This window comes from Aquarana catesbeiana, linkage group LG03, assembly GCF_042186555.1.
Source record: "Aquarana catesbeiana isolate 2022-GZ linkage group LG03, ASM4218655v1, whole genome shotgun sequence".
Taxonomy (NCBI): domain Eukaryota; kingdom Metazoa; phylum Chordata; class Amphibia; order Anura; family Ranidae; genus Aquarana; species Aquarana catesbeiana.
In genome coordinates, this window is record NC_133326.1 from 11,535,037 (window position 1) to 11,552,465 (window position 17,429).

The window sequence follows — 17,429 nt, forward strand, 5'->3', positions numbered from 1 at the left end:
CCCTTGTGGATGTAGTACTCTGACCTGAAAAGGAGGACACTGTGATTTGGTCGGATTGCCTGGGTCTTTTTTCTTACTGACCAATTTTTGTATCCTGCTTCGGGATTGCTGGATTCAATGGCATGGGGTTGGGGTAACCATAATTCTAAGCCCAAGTCCTGAGGGACATCTCTGAAGTCTTCATTCCCTGATGCTGTAAGCCAGGAATTCTCCTTCTCACCATGACTATCACCATACATAGAAGGATTGACGTGAGGTAAATTCTCCATGGGAAGGATCTTTACCTCCTTTACAGATGAGTTTGGACCAGCATTTGGCCCTCAGCAATGTCAAGGCTCTGCTCTCACCAGTTCTAGAGACCTATATGTTCTCTCCCTTGTGATCCAAGGGATCTGAGTCTGGTTTGTGGTACCCACTGAACCCATTGGGGTGTATTCCCCTTTAGCCTCTCACCCACATGGTGGTGATCCTTTCTGCCAGCAACTTTCTGAGGTCCAACTCCGGTTCTTCGAGAGGATCCCTCCTCCTTGTCTGGATGTGATTCAGTCTGCGGGAGATAGCTCTAGCGTCCACTGCTTACTTCAGACTGACTCTCTCCTGGTCATTCCAGATGATCCTTGGGAAGGTGAACCGGTCCTTGGTGGCTCATACAGTCCATTATCCGGGCTTCTGATCCTATGAATCGGGTTCCTTCGTTTACCATCCAGGGGTCTCTATGAGATCTGAGTGTTTCTTGGGCTCTTAGCATCACACTGCTCTTCCCAGATGTGTAAGGCCGCCACCTGGTTCTCTGTTCATGATTTCCAGGTTCTTCCCAGTGGGCTTGTGGCCTCCTCTGATGCCAGCTTCTGGTGCAAGATCGTTCGGTTGGCTCTGATCTGCAGGCAGTCCCAGCTAGGGCTGGGAGATTTTCTCAAAAAAAAAAAAATATGCGATTTTTTTTTTTTTAAAACAAACTCAATTCACGATTCGAATCGAGTGTTTTTTTTTTTGGACACCGCGTGGGTCCTGAGGAGCTGCGGCCCGGAGTTTTTGGGCGAGGCCGCAGCTTCGGCCTAGTCTGCGGCTTCCGCCAGTCCGGACGCCGCAGACTAGGCAGAAGCCGCGGCCTCAACTAAAAAATCCTGTCCTCAGGACTGGCGCGGTGTCAGCGCCGGTCCTGGTGCTGGTGGAAAAAAAAAATCTAAAAAAATCGATTTGCTGAAATTTTTGAATCGATTTGACCTCTCAACTCGATTCAAGATTAAAATCGATTTTTTTCCCCAGTCCTGTTGTCCTCAGTGAACCTGTTTTAGGATTTTCTTGTCTCTCAATGGACAGGACTGAAAAATAGAATATAGTACTGAATGTAAAATTCTGTTTTTGGAGTACATTGAGGGACACAGGTTCCACCTTGGTTTTTGGGCTTTCGGTACAGCTCCCTCCAGGCTGAGGGATGCTGGGTACAGGAGGGGTCATCTTGGATCAGCCTTCTCTTTTTTGTTTTTGTCCAGTTGTCCTGTAGGAGGCAGTACAACCCAGAAGTTAATGGTTTCCTGTTTCACTCAGTGAAGAAGAGATGTGTAAGACCGCCACCTGGTTCTTTGTTCATGATTTCCAGGTTCTCCCCGGTGGGCTTGTGGCCCCATCTGATGCCAGCTTCTGGTGCAAGATCGTTCGGTTGGCTCTGATCTGTAGGCAGTCCCAGTCCTGTTGTCCTCGGTGAACCTGTTTTTAGGGTTTTGTTGTCTCTCAGTGGACAGGACTGAAAAATAGATCTCCTGTGTCACTCAGTGAAGAAGAGGAATGTATGGTGAGTAGAGTCCTCTATTATCAGGTCCTCGTTGAGCGGACTCCATTAGTGTTTATTGTGACTATAGGTGGTGTCTTTATTTCAGACTTATATTGTGTATATCTTCTCTGCTGGCTGTGTGGTCTCAGAGGGGAAACGCCCTTTTGGCAAGTCCCTGCAGCGGCAAGCCAACATTCTACTGGGAGCTTCAAACCTGGACTGTCTGAGCCTAGACAACCACGGTGAGTTCCACCACTCCTGACCCAAGGGTGAGGGCACCACGCTGGAGGGGTCTTCCCATCTGATCACATGGCTGTTTCCTGTCATTGTAGCACATCACCTGATCCAGCAGATGACTGACAAGGACCCTCAGACACACCCGTCCGCCGCCCCCCCACCCCCTCTCCCCCGAGGAGCCCTACTCAGAGCGTCCTACCATCACAGAACAGCCAGGCTCCACTCGCTCACATTGTATATACGCGCTGTTCTCTGTCACCATGACTGGTCACCTACACAGATTCTCCCATTAGTAGGTGTGAGAGAATCTCTGCTGATTGACTGCAATGAGAAATAATATTGTAATATACTCTAACAGAGGAGCAGCAAAGTGCAGCCACTGTACTGACCATGGAGAAGAAGCTGTATGTGTGACACCCCCCACCCCCGTATGTATAGATCTGGGCAGAGGGAGCGCGCTAGTATTAGATTGTGTACATCTGATCCATCGAAGTTTGTGGGTTCCCCAGCTCTGGAGTCTCGCTGCCCCCCTATTTGGTGGAATGTTGGATCCAATGAGCGGCCATTACTGGTCTCCCTGGACACAGCTCACCGGGACAATGCTGTGTCGCCTCTCGGTGACTCGTCTGTAACAAAAATAGATTCATTCTCTCCACTTCCTGCAGGACGTCAGCAACCGAATAGAGAAAGAGGCTCTGAATCGAGCGATCGCCAGACAGCTGGAGAGAGGAGGAAGAGACGTGGTGAGGCTGGACTGGAGAGAGCACATCACCCTTCCACTGCAGACAGGTAACCAACTCCACCACACCACCACCATAGGTACCAGATGTGCCATACGGGACATGGAGCGTACAAAGTGCCAGACTCTACCAGATTACCAGCTCTGCCGTATAGTACAGGGCCCGACTCTACCAGATTACCAGCTCTGCCGTATAGTACAGGGCCTGACTCTACCAGATTACCAGCTCTGCCATATGGTACAGGGCCCGACTCTAACAGATTACCAACTCTGCCGTATAGTACAGGGCCTGACTCTACCAGATTACCAGCTCTGCCGTATGGTACAGGACCTGACTCTACCAGATTACCAACTCTGCCGTATAGTACAGGGCCCGACTCTACCAGCTCTGCCATATAGTACAGGGCCTGACTCTACCAGCTCTGCCGTATAGTACAGGGCCTGACTCTACCAGATTACCAGCTCTGCCATATAGTACAGGGCCCGACTCTACCAGATTACCAGCTCTGCCGTATGGTACAGGACCTGACTCTACCAGATTACCAACTCTGCCGTATGGTACAGGGCCAGACTCTACCAGATTACCAGCTCTGCCGTATAGTACAGGGCCTGACTCTACCAGATTACCAACTCTGCCTTATGGTACAGGGCCCGACTCTCCTAGCTCTGCCCTATAGTACAGGGCCCGACTCTACCAGCTCTGCCCTATAGTACAGGGCCCGACTCTACGAGCTCTGCCGTATAGTACAGGGCCCCGACTCTACCAGCTCTGCCGTATAGTACAGGGTCCGACTCTACCAGCTCTGCCGTATAGTACAGGGCCTGACTCTACCAGCTCTGCAGTATAGTACAGGGCCTGACTCTACCAGCTCTGCCGTATAGTACAGAGCCCGACTCTACCAGCTCTGCCCTATGGTACAGGGCCTGACTCTACCAGATTACCAGCTGTGCCGTATAGTACAGGGCCCGACTCTGCCGTATAGTACAGGGTCCGACTCTACCAGCTCTGCCGTATAGTACAGGGCCCGACTCTACAAGCCCTGCCGTATAGTACAGGCCCCGACTCTACCAGCTCTGCCGTATAGTACACGGCCCGACTCTACCAGCTCTGCAGTATAGTACAGGGCCCGACTCGACCAGCTCTGCCGTATAGTACAGGGCCCGACTCTACCAGCTCTGCCGTATAGTACAGGGCCCGACTCTACCAGCTCTGCCGTATAGTACAGGGCCCGACTCTACCAGCTCTGCCGTATAGTACAGGGCCCGACTCTACAAGCTCTGCCTTATAGTACAGGGCCCGACTCTACCAGCTCTGCCATATATTACAGGGCCTGACTCTACCAGCTCTGCCGTATAGTACAGGGCCTGACTCTACAAGATTACCAGCTCTGCCGTATAGTACAGGGCCCGACTCTACCAGCTCTGCCATATAGTACAGGGCCTGACTCTACCAGCTCTGCCGTATAGTACAGGGCCTGACTCTACAAGATTACCAGCTCTGCCGTATAGTACAGGGCCCAACTCTACCAGCTCTGCCATATAGTACAGGGCCTGGCTCTACCAGCTCTGCCGTATAGTACAGGGCCAGACTCTACCAGCTCTGCCGTATAGTACAGGGCCCGACTCTACCAGCTCTGCCGTATAGTACAGGGCCCGACTCTACCAGCTCTGCCGTATAGTACAGGGCCTGACTCTACCAGCTCTGCCGTATAGTACAGGGCCCGACTCTACCAGCTCTGCCGTATAGTACAGGGCCCGACTCTACCAGCTCTGCCTTATAGTACAGGGCCCGACTCTACCAGCTCTGCCATATAGTACAGGGCCTGACTCTACCAGCTCTGCCGTATAGTACAGGGCCTGACTCTACAAGATTACCAGCTCTGCCGTATAGTACAGGGCCCGACTCTACCAGCTCTGCCATATAGTACAGGGCCTGACTCTACCAGCTTTGCCGTATAGTACAGGGCCTGACTCTACAAGATTACCAGCTCTGCCGTATAGTACAGGGCCCGACTCTACCAGCTCTGCCATATAGTACAGGGCCTGACTCTACAAGATTACCAGCTCTGCCGTATAGTACAGGGCCTGACTCTACCAGCTCTGCCATATAGTACAGGGCCTGACTCTACCAGCTCTGCCGTATAGTACAGGGCCAGACTCTACCAGCTCTGCGGTATAGTACAGGGCCCGACTCTACCAGCTCTGTCGTATAGTACAGGGCCCGACTCTACCAGCTCTGCCATATAGTACAGGGCCTGACTCTACCAGCTCTGCCGTATAGTACAGGGCCTGATTCTACCAGATTACCAGCTCTGCTGTATAGTACAGGGCCCGACTCTACCAGCTCTGCCATATAGTACAGGGCCTGACTCTACCAGCTCTGCCGTATAGTACAGGGCTTGACTCTACAAGATTACCAGCTCTGCCGTATAGTACAGGGCCCGACTCTACCAGCTCTGCCATATAGTACAGGGCCTGACTCTACCAGCTCTGCCGTATAGTACAGGGCCAGACTCTACCAGCTCTGCCGTATAGTACAGGGTCCGACTCTACCAGCTCTGCCATATAGTACAGGGCCCGACTCTACCAGCTCTGCAGTATAGTACAGGGCCCGACTCTACCAGCTCTGCCTTATAGTACAGGGCCCGACTCTACCAGCTCTGCCATATAGTACAGGGCCTGACTCTACCAGCTCTGCCATATAGTACAGGGCCTGACTCTACAAGATTACCAGCTCTGCCATATAGTACAGGGCCTGACTCTACCAGCTCTGCTGTATAGTACAGGGCCTGACTCTACAAGATTACCAGCTCTGCCGTATAGTACAGGGCCCGACTCTACCAGCTCTGCCATATAGTACAGGGCCTGACTCTACAAGATTACCAGCTCTGCCGTATAGTACAGGGCCCGACTCTACCAGCTCTGCCATATAGTACAGGGCCTGACTCTACCAGCTCTGCCGTATAGTACAGGGCCAGACTCTACCAGCTCTGCGGTATAGTACAGGGCCCGACTCTACCAGCTCTGTCGTATAGTACAGGGCCCGACTCTACCAGCTCTGCCATATAGTACGGGGCCTGACTCTACCAGTTCTGCCGTATAGTACAGGGCCTGACTCTACAAGATTACCAGCTCTGCTGTATAGTACAGGGCCCGACTCTACCAGCTCTGCCATATAGTACAGGGCCTGACTCTACCAGCTCTGCCGTATAGTACAGGGCTTGACTCTACAAGATTACCAGCTCTGCCGTATAGTACAGGGCCCGACTCTACCAGCTCTGCCATATAGTACAGAGCCTGACTCTACCAGCTCTGCTGTGTAGTACAGGGCCTGACTCTACAAGATTACCAGCTCTGCCGTATAGTACAGGGCCCGACTCTACCAGCTCTGCCATATAGTACAGGGCCTGACTCTACAAGATTACCAGCTCTGCCGTATAGTACAGGGCCTGACTCTACAAGATTACCAGCTCTGCCGTATAGTACAGGGCCCGACTCTACCAGCTCTGCCATATAGTACAGGGCCTGACTCTACCAGCTCTGCCGTATAGTACAGGGCCTGACTCTACAAGATTACCAGCTCTGCCGTATAGTACAGGGCCCGACTCTACCAGCTCTGCCATATAGTACAGGGCCTGACTCTACCAGCTCTGCCGTATAGTACAGGGCCTGGCTCTACCAGCTCTGCCGTATAGTACAGGGCCCGACTCTACCAGCTCTGCCATATAGTACAGGGCCTGACTCTACCAGCTCTGCCGTATAGTACAGGGCTAGACTCTACCAGCTCTGCCGTATAGTACAGGGTCCGACTCTACCAACTCTGTTGTATAGTACAGGGCCCGACTCTACAGCTCTGCCGTATAGTACAGGGGCCGACTCTACCAGCTCTGCAGTATAGTACAGGGCCCGACTCTACCAGCTCTGCCTATAAGTACAGGGCCTGACTCTACCAGCTCTGCCGTATAGTACAGGGTCCGACTCTACCAACTCTGTTGTATAGTACAGGGCCTTACTCTACCAGCTCTGCCGTATAGTACAGGGGCCCGACTCTACCAGCTCTGCCATATAGTACAGGGCCTGACTCTACCAGCTCTGCCATATAGTACAGGCCTGACTCTACAAGATTACCAGCTCTGCCGTATAGTACAGGGCCAGACTCTACAAGATTACCAGCTCTGCCGTATAGTACAGGGCCCGACTCTACCAGCTCTGCCATATAGTACAGGGCCTGACTCTACCAGCTCTGCCGTATAGTACAGGGCCAGACTCTACCAGCTCTGTCGTATAGTACAGGGCCCGACTCTACCAGCTCTGCCATATAGTACGGGGCCTGACTCTACCAGCTCTGCCGTATAGTACAGGGCCTGACTCTACAAGATTACCAGCTCTGCTGTATAGTACAGGGCCCGACTCTACCAGCTCTGCCATATAGTACAGGGCCTGACTCTACCAGCTCTGCCATATAGTACAGGGCCTGACTCTACCAGCTCTGCTGTATAGTACAGGGCCTGACTCTACAAGATTACCAGCTCTGCCGTATAGTACAGGGCCCGACTCTACCAGCTCTGCCATATAGTACAGAGCCTGACTCTACCAGCTCTGCTGTATAGTACAGGGCCTGACTCTACAAGATTACCAGCTCTGCCGTATAGTATAGGGCCCGACTCTACCAGCTCTGCCATATAGTACAGGGCCTGACTCTACAAGATTACCAGCTCTGCCGTATAGTACAGGGCCTGACTCTACAAGATTACCAGCTCTGCTGTATAGTACAGGGCCCGACTCTACCAGCTCTGCCATATAGTACAGGGCCTGACTCTACCAGCTCTGCCGTATAGTACAGGGCCAGACTCTACCAGCTCTGCGGTATAGTACAGGGCCCGACTCTACCAGCTCTGTTGTATAGTACAGGGCCCGACTCTACCAGCTCTGCCGTATAGTACAGGGCCTGACTCTACAAGATTACCAGCTCTGCTGTATAGTACAGGGCCCGACTCTACCAGCTCTGCCATATAGTGCAGGGCCTGACTCTACCAGCTCTGCCGTATAGTACAGGGCTTGACTCTACAAGATTACCAGCTCTGCCGTATAGTACAGGGCCCGACTCTACCAGCTCTACCATATAGTATAGGGCCTGACTCTACCAGCTCTGCCGTATAGTACAGGGCCAGACTCTACCAGCTCTGCCATATAGTACAGGGTCCGACTCTACCAGCTCTGTCGTATAGTACAGGGCCCGACTCTACCAGCTCTGCCGTATAGTACAGGGCCCGACTCTACCAGCTCTGCCGTATAGTACAGGGCCCGACTCTACCAGCTCTGCAGTATAGTACAGGGCCCGACTCTACCAGCTCTGCCGTATAGTACAGGGCCCGACTCTACCAGCTCTGCAGTATAGTACAGGGCCCGACTCTACAAGATTATGACTGACCTTAGAGGTAGGTAGGAAGTGAACAGTCATTGCCGATATCCAGTAGATAAGCTCTCTTCTGTTGTAGATCTCAGGAAGTTCCGCAGTTACAAGGACCGATCGGTGAGGGATCCTCTGTGGACGTTACGTGATAAGGTGAGTGGCCGTCAGAGCCGGGGGAGGGGTGGTCAGAGGGGGTGGAGGACGGCGAGTAGAAGGTGAGCTGCTGGAATAATTCTCCTCCCTTCTTCTATTTCCAGAAACATAACTACAGAGAATTACCGCCCGAGGTGCAGGATACTCTGGGGGCATCCCTGACGACTTTGTCCACTATTTTACCTCCCAATTCTCAGGACTTTTGCTGCACACTTACCTTCTCATGCGCTTATGTAGCCATCAGAGACTGTTTCACCCCTATTACACCCTGGACTCCTCAGAACCAGCACTCGGCTCGCAGCCCCCAGATGAGGCGTGAAATGTGCGCTGATTTCTGGTCATGGCCCGAAGACATTGCAGAGTGCCTTAGACTGCCCTCCCTTGGCTCTCCTGTAGAGGGCGACACACGCTGGGTGTGGGAGGAGAGACCTTCCTTCCAGCGCCATTTGGTATTCTTTCATATGGCATTATGGAAAGGGTATCGCCTCCTCAGTCTGGGAGGGGCTTTGCACTATTGGTTGCTGGTGCTGGAGGGGGCGGGCACAGACGAGAAGCAGTTAGTGGTAATGAGGTTTTATTTTTTACCACATTGAAGGGTTTTTATTCATGAAGTATCAGCTCCTATGGGTCAGCCATGCTTGCTCAGGTTTTATGGGTGAAGGTCAGTATTCTACCCAGAATTCTCAGCGTCAGGAGGCGGGGTTTACGATCGGTATTTATACAGAGGTGTCCGAAAGCCGTTCCCGCCATCGCTGCGCTCTGCAGAGAAGAATCATTTTCTGTTTCAGTTTTATTGACTTTTTTTATTGATAAGGAAACTCGGGAAATGGAAATATTTTATATTTTTAATCAGTGAAGCACAATGGGTTCAATTCTCAAAGGTAAGACCCGGAGGAAGATATTATTTCCAGAGAAGTGATCGTATTTTCAGCTGAGCTCAGCCAATGAGAGGTGAGAATTACCGTCACATGACTGAAAATAAAGATCCGGGTCCTCATGTAGCCCGTCATGGTTTGAGCCGAATGTCAGGCTGGACTTGGGTCAGTATTGCCGGGAATAAAGTTTGTGAATCAAAGATGATTTCTGTCTCGGGATATTTTCTGTTTCTGTTATTAGAAATGAATTATAAATGGTGGAGAGATGTTCGGGCTCTGGCCAGATTATGAGCAGAGAGCGGTAACCCATGGCAACCTGTCAGGTGACCTCTTTTATAGGTTTGCATTCTTGCTGCTTGTTGGTTACTGCTGTTTGCCCCCAGTCCCCAGATTACCTGGTATTATGGTAATTACCACTTCTATCCATTGGTGGCAGCACCGTGACATTAATATTATGTGTATGGTAATATAGGGGGAGTCATACCAGTTCTAATCGCAAGGTGGCAGCAGAGTAATGGTACTATTATGTGTATGAAAATATAAGGGGAGTTATACCAGTTCTAACCACCAGGTGGCAGCAGAGTACCGGTAATATTGTGCATGGTAATATATGGGGGGAGTCATACCAGTTCTAACCACAAGGTGGCAGCAGAGTACCGGTAATATTATGTGTATGGTAATATAGGGGGAGTCATATCAGTTCTAACCACAAGGTGGCAGCAGAGTACCAGTAATATTATGTGTATGGTAATATAGGGGGAGTCATACCAGTTCTAACCTCAAGGTGGCAGAATATGGGCTGCGATCCTGAACACAATGGTGGATGTACGTTGCACAATACATTCTGCTGCCATTTTGGAGTGGAGAAAATCGCACTTAAAATGCTGAGCTCAGCTGATGTCTCATCATAAAGGTTACTCGGGGGGGGGGGGGGGGGGGGGGGTTTGGACGGCTACCATTTTGTTGAGGACCGTAGCATATTTTCTCTTCTACAAAATGCATCGCTACAACCTAGTCCGCCGCCGTTCTCCAATGGGGAAAGTTGTTTTGGTCCTCCGGATAATGGCAGCCATAGAGAACATCTCTGCTGTGACTACAGAGAGGAGAGAAATGCTGCAATCCTCAATCTTCACTTTCTGGGCGTGTCCCGCTCTGCTGTCCAATCACATAGAAGAAAACCACTGCGGTCCTCAACAAATGACGGCCAGGGTGGACCATTTCTACACAACTATTAAATATACTCAGCACTCCCTCCATATTATTTATTGTCCTCAACTCTGACCAATCACAACCACCAGATGGCAGCACAGTGCTGGTACTATTATGTGTATGATATAATACAGGGGAGTCCTTCCACCTCCGAACACTGGATGGCAGCAGAGTAAGATCCCTTTCATACGGAGCCATCCCTCTGTTAGTGCTAAAGCGCTGATTGTCGGCCGCTAGCGGGGCACTTTTAACCCGAAAAAAAGGTTAAAAACTCATTCCAATGGGCAGGGGGTTTTGGGAGCACTTAATACAGCGCTCCCGACCTGCCCCAAAGATGCTGCTTGCAGAACTTTTCGGAACATCCCACAAGAGTGCCGCCCCGATGTGAAAGAACACACTGCAGTGAATGAGAGGCCGTCTTCAGGTGCTTAGCAGAGGCTGTTTCTATCACTAAAACGCCTGGAAACTGCCCCAGTGAAAAGGGTCTAACAGAAATGTGTATGAAAATTCATTAATGTCATACCAGGTTCAACCAAAGGGTGGCAGCAGAGTGACGGTGATGTATGTGTGGTAATATAAGGGGAGCACCGCCAGTGTATATCCACAAGGTGGCAGCAGAGTGACGGGGATGTATGTATGGTAATATAGGGGGAGCTTTGCCAGTGTTTTATCCACAAGGTGGCAGCAGAGTGGCCGTGATGTATGTATGGTAATATAGGGGGAGCACCGTCAATGTATATCCACAAGGTGGCAGCAGAGTGGCGGTGATGTATGTATGGTAATATAGGGGGAGCTCCGTCAATGTATATCCACAAGGTGGCAGCAGAGTGACGGTGATGTCTGTATGATAATATAGGGGGAGCTTTGCCAGTGTTTTATCCACAAGGTGGCAGCAGAGTGACGGTGATGTCTGTATGATAATATAGGGGGAGCACCGCCAGTGTATATCCACAAGGTGGCAGCAGAGTGACGGTGATGTATGTATGGTAATATAGGGGAGCACCGCCAGTGTGTATCCACAAGGTGGCAGCAGAGTGACGGTGATGTATGTATAGTAATATAGGGGGAGCACTGCCAGTGTATATCCACAAGGTGGCAGAAGAGTGACGGTGATGTCTGTATGATAATATAGGGGGAGCACCGCCAGTGTTTTATCCACAAGGTGGCAGCAGAGTGACGGTGATGTATGTATGGTAATATAGGGGGAGCACCGCCAGTGTATATCCACAAGGTAGCAGCAGAGTGATGGTGATGTATGTATGATAATATAGGGGGCGCACCACCAGTGTATATCCACAAGGTGGCAGCAGAGTGGCGGTGATGTATGTACGGTAATATAGGGGGCGCACCACCAGTGTATATCCACAAGGTGGCAACAGAGTGGCGGTGATGTATGTATGGTAATATAGGGGGCGCACCACCAGTGTATATCCACAAGGTGGCAGCAGAGTGATGGTGATGTATGTATGGTAATATAGGGGGTGCACCACCAGTGTATATCCACAAGGTGGCAGCAGAGTGAGAAAAAGAATGGTGACCCAAAAAAAACATGTAGCAATGAAAAGAATGAAGGCAATATTAAGTCTCACCAAGAATATGTAATGAGAATAAAGTGTCAGTATAGAGACTGGTGAGATAAACCACAAGGTACATTAAACATAAGATCGGGGAATGCTCCAGGAAGGTTCAGCAGTGTCTCAGGAATGAAAACAAGCCGAAGTGTCAGCTGAGTGAAGGTGAACTATAAGTACCAGCGATGAGCCACAGATGACCACCAATGTCACGCAGCGTAATCAAAAGGGGGAGGCGGCAATTGGCGCTCAAACCTCCTCGTGGTGTATGCAGATTAACCACTTCAGCCCCGGACCATTTGGCTGGTCAAAGACCGGAAGCCTTTTTGCGATACGGCACTGCGTCGCTTTAACTGACAATTGCGCGGTCGTGCGACGTGGCTCCCAAACAAAATTGACGTTCTTTTTCCCCCACAAATAGAGTTTTCTTTTGGTGGTATTTGATCACCTCTGCGGTTTTTATTTTTTTACGCTATAAACAAAAATAGAGCGCCAATTTTTGAAAAAAACGCATTATTTTTTACTATAATAAATATCCCCCCAAAAAATATAAAAAAAACTTTTTTTTTCCTCAGTTTAGGCCGATACGTATTCTTCTACATATTTTTGGTAAAAAAAATTCGCAATAAGCGTATATTCATGGTTTGCAAAAAAGTTATAAAATTGCATTGATTACTGTAAAAATGTCACTGGCAGTTAAGGGGTTAACCACTAGGGGGCAGTGAAGGGGTTAAGTGTGTCCTAGTGCGTGTTCTAACTGAAGGGGAGGGGACTGTGTGTGATCGCGACCGCCGGGCACTCGCATCGGCTCCGTTGGCGAGCAGGCGGCGCGCACGCGCCCCCTAGTGGCCGTCTATGTTACTGACGTAACATGACGGCGATTCGCGCAGCCGAACAATGCTGCCGCAGTACAACTGAGGCGGCTGGTCGGCATGCGGTTAGGCAAACAACGTGTCGGCGCGCGGCATCATGAATGACGCCACCTTCTCGTCCTGGGGGCGCAGCATCAACCCTCAGCGAGTCCCCCCCCATGGTAAAATAGAGAGGGGAGGGCCCTGGTGCATGTCGCAGCTCCCCGGCATTCCTCGATCTTAGGTTTAACCACTTGCTTACCGGGCACTTATACCCCCCTTCCTGCCCAGACCAATTTTCAGCTTTCAGAGCTGTCACACTTTGAATGACAATTGCTCGGTCATGCTACACTGTATCCAGATGAACTTTTTATCATTTTTTTCACACAAATGGAGCTTTCTTTTGGTGGTATTTAATCGCCACTCGGGCACTGATGGGTGGTATTGATAGGTGGCACTGGTGATGAGGCACTGATTGGTGACATTTATAGGTGGCACTGTGGGCACTGATGGGTGGGCACTGTTAGGTGGCACAGGTGGTCACAGAAGCCTCTGCAGAGGCTCTTCTTGATCGGGACCGATGTCCCTCTCACAGTCGCCGGTGATCGGCTTTTTTTTTTTCTTCTCACGCTACCAGCATGAGGAGAAAAAATAGGCGATTACCGGCTCTGTTTACATCACACAATCAGCTGTCATTGGCTGACAGTTGATCACATGGTAAGGGTCCGGGATCGACCCTTTACTCCGATCTGTGATCAGCCGAGTCTCATAGACTCGCTGATCACAGAGCGTGCCGCATGCGCCCTGCAGGGGGGGGGGGGCGCGCAGGCCGATCGAGCACGGGAGGACGTCTATGGACGCCCTCCCGGCAAAGTAGGCCCGCGCTATAGCCAAAAGACGGGAAATAAATGATCAAACAACTAAAAAAAAAGAAAATCAAACAAGTAAAAGAATGAAACGAACAAAACGACAAAAAAAAAAAATCAACTGAATAAAAGAAGAAAATCAAAGAAGAAAAAAAACAAACACAAATACATGAATAAAAAATCTAATCAAACAACTAAATAAAAGAAACAAAAATCGCTGCCACTGAGACCCATGATGTTTTTGTTTTTCTCTCACTGAAATGCCCCTTGCAATCCCTAGTGGGGCACTGTGACAGGGGGGGGCTGTGATTTTAGGGGCACTGTGACAGGGGGATGTGATTTTAGGGGCACTGCGACGGGGGGTCTGTGATTTTAGGGGCACTGTGACAGGGGGTCTGTGATTTTAGGGGCACTGTGACAGGGGGTCTGTGATTTTAGGGACACTGTGACAGGGGGGCTGTGATTTTAGGGGCACTGTGACAGGGGGGGCTGTGATTTTAGGGGTACTGTGACAGGGGGGGTTGTGATTTTAGGGGCACTGTGACGGGGGGGCTGTGATTTTAGGGGTACTGTGACAGGGGGTCTGTGATTTTAGGGGCACTGTGACAGGGGGGCTGTGATTTTAGGGGCACTGTGACAGGGGGGGTTGTGATTTTAGGGGCACTGTGACAGGGGGGGCTGTGATTTTAGGGGTACTGTGACAGGGGGTCTGTGATTTTAGGGGCACTGTGACAGGGGGGTTGTGATTTTAGGGGCACTGTGACAGGGGGGGGGCTGTAATTTTAGGGGCACTGTGACAGGGGGGCTGTGATTTTAGGGGCACTGTGACAGGGGGCTGTGATTTTAGGGGCACTGTGAAGGGGGGTTGTGATTTTAGGGGCACTGTGACAGGGGGGCTTTGATTTTAGGGGCACTGTGACAGGGGGGGCTTTGATTTTAGGGGCACTGTGACACGGGGGGCTGTGATTTTAGGGGCACTGTGACAGGGGGGGCTTTGATTTTAGGGGCACTGTGACAGGGGGGGCTTTGATTTTAGGGGCACTGTGACACGGGGGGCTGTGATTTTAGGGGCACTGTGACACGGGGGGCTGTGATTTTAGGGGCACTGTGACAGGGGGGGCTTTGATTTTAGGGGCACTGTGACAGGGGGGCTGTGATTTTAGGGGCACTGTGACAGGGGGGTGTGTGATTGCAAGCGGCACTGTGACGGGGGAGGGGCTGTGATTTTAGGGGCACTGTTACAAGGGGCTGTGATTTTAGGGGCACTGTGACAAGGGGGGCTGTGATTTTAGGGGCACTGTGAAGGGGGACTGTGATTTTAGGGGCACTGTGACAGGGGGGGCTGTGATTTTACATTGTGAATTGTATTATTGTAAATATAAATACACCTAATAATATTAGTAATAATAAGAAGAATATTATCAATAATCATTAAAGTATAATAAATGTTTTTAGCTGAATTCCGCTCTGTAGATCTTCTTTTCTCCACAGAACACAAAACTTCTATGACATCCATGTGATGAATCGGACCTATCAGGGAGCAGATTGCAGAAGCCCCTCCCCTCGATGGACCAGTTCGGCCAGCAGGGGGCTCTGTGTGTATGGAGGACTATATCTCCCAGCATGCTCCGCTCTCCCCATAGAGATCTGTGTTAATGTTGTGTACAGATGTGATGAGAATATAATATCCCCCCATGGTGGCTCTCCGGGGTACACACACTATAGATGACTCCATGAGATCACATTATATTATTATACATCATGAGGAGATTTAGAAGCTCAGACTGGCATGACTGTTAACAAAGATGGCCGCCGGGGGGACAGTGAGGGGGCGGAGACTTCACTGTCATGTGACATCTCCATGGAAACCAGGAAGTAGTGTGACAACAACAAGAGGCAGCTGTGATTGGAGATCCCGTTGGCTCAGGGAGGAGGACTGACCAATCAGGAGGGGAGGGGGAGGAGCTACAGGTCCCAGCACAGTATAGCCAGGCGTAGGAGGAGGAATGCCCGGATGTAGATACGTGAACCAAGGCCCCGGACCTCCCTGCACACCACACTGCAGATAAAGTCTCTATTGGGAAATGTTTTTTTTTTGGCTGTGGATAGTGAAGGGCAGGGGGGGGGGAGGCAACCCGGGACCCTCCAGCTATTGCAGAACTACAAGTCCCATCATGCCTCTGGGAGTCATTGTACCTGCCAGCCTTGCAATGCCTCATGGGAAATGTAGCTCTACAACAGCTGGAGGGCTACTGGTTGCCTCCCCCCTGGTGTAATCCCCCTCCCCCCGCTGTGTGCTTTTTCTGGGTATCTCCAGTCACTTCCTGTCCCAGAGACACAACAGGAAGACGAGAAGAAATCCCCGATCAGTTGTCACCAAAACAGGTTTCTCCATTGAAAGATCGATCGTCACCATCCGTTTCCGTGACAACTAAAATCTGGATTTCCTATCACTTCCTGTCCCCGATGACCAAGGGAGTCCACCCGACACAATTCACCCCTTCACCCCCCGAGACTCTTTTTTGAGACTTTTTTAATTACAAGTTAAAATCTGTTTGTTTTTTGCTAGAAAATGAATTAGAACCCTCAACCATTATATATATATATTTCTTTTTTTTTCAGACACCCTAGAGAATAAAATGGCGGTCGTTGCAATACTTTATGTCACACCGTATTTGCGCAGCGGTCTTACAAGCGTAAATTTTTTTGGGGGAAAAAAAATACACTTTTTTTTTTATTTAAAAAATAAGACAACAGTAAGTTAGCCCAATTTTTTATATTGTGAAAGATGATGTTACACCGAGTAAATTGATACCCACACGTCACGCTTCAACATTGTTCCGGCTCGCGGAATGGCGACAAACTTTGACACTTAAAAATCTCCATAGGCGACGTTTAAAAAAAAATCTACAAGGTTGCGTGTTTGGAGTTACAGAGGAGGTCTAGGAATAGAATTATCGCTCTCACTCTAACGATCGCGGCGATACCTCACATGTGTGGTTTGAACATCGTTTTCATATGCGGGCGCTGCTCACGTATGCGTTCGCTTCTGAGCGCGAGCTCGGCGGGACGGAGCGCTTTACATTTTTTTTCTTTCTGATTAATTTAACTTTTTTACTTTGACACTGTCTTTATCAAAAAAAATGGTGTCACTTTTATTCCTATTAGAAGGAATGTAAACATCTCTTGTAATAGAAATCATGACAGGTCCTCTTTAATGTGAGATCTGGGGGGTCAAAAAGACCCCAAATCTCATATTTACACTAAAATGCAATAAAATAATAATGTCCCCTTTAGGACCATTGGGCGGAAGTGACGTTTGACGTCGCCTCCGTCATCAATGGGATGGAGCCGAGTGGGAGGAGCCATCGGTCCCTCCCTCCACTTCCAGCCTCTGAGAATAGAACATCGGATCGTCTCCGCCGGTATTGACGGCTCCGCAGCGCGGTGGGAGGGCCTCTCCTGCCCCCCCTGATAAAAGGTAATCTTGGGGCAAATCTGCGGCAGAGACCAGTTTTATGGTAAAGAGAAGCGCCCGCCGTCTCTGAAATACCGGGGTTGTGGCCGCTCACTTCTGCCGTAACAACAGTATTCAGCGTCAGAACACGTCTGACCAGAAAGACTAAAAAAAAGAAAAAACTTCCTCCCGAAATCAGAGTTGTGAGATCACCGGTCCCGATATTCCATCATAAAATGTATATTAACCCCTTACCTCCCGGGCACTCTCACCCCCTTCCTTCCCAG

General features: G+C 50.2%; 1 protein-coding gene across 1 annotated transcript; it reads left to right on the top strand.

Moving 5' to 3' along the window:
- The first annotated feature begins 221 nt into the window (after positions 1-221).
- LOC141131176 (uncharacterized) lies at positions 222-9,376 on the top strand. The gene is made up of 5 exons (XM_073618218.1): positions 222-256; positions 1,505-1,562; positions 2,650-2,797; positions 8,246-8,313; positions 8,418-9,376. Exons 1-5 carry the CDS (start codon positions 222-224, stop codon positions 8,904-8,906), a joined length of 798 nt encoding a protein of 265 aa, XP_073474319.1. The 3' UTR covers positions 8,907-9,376.
- The last annotated feature ends 8,053 nt before the right edge of the window (positions 9,377-17,429 follow it).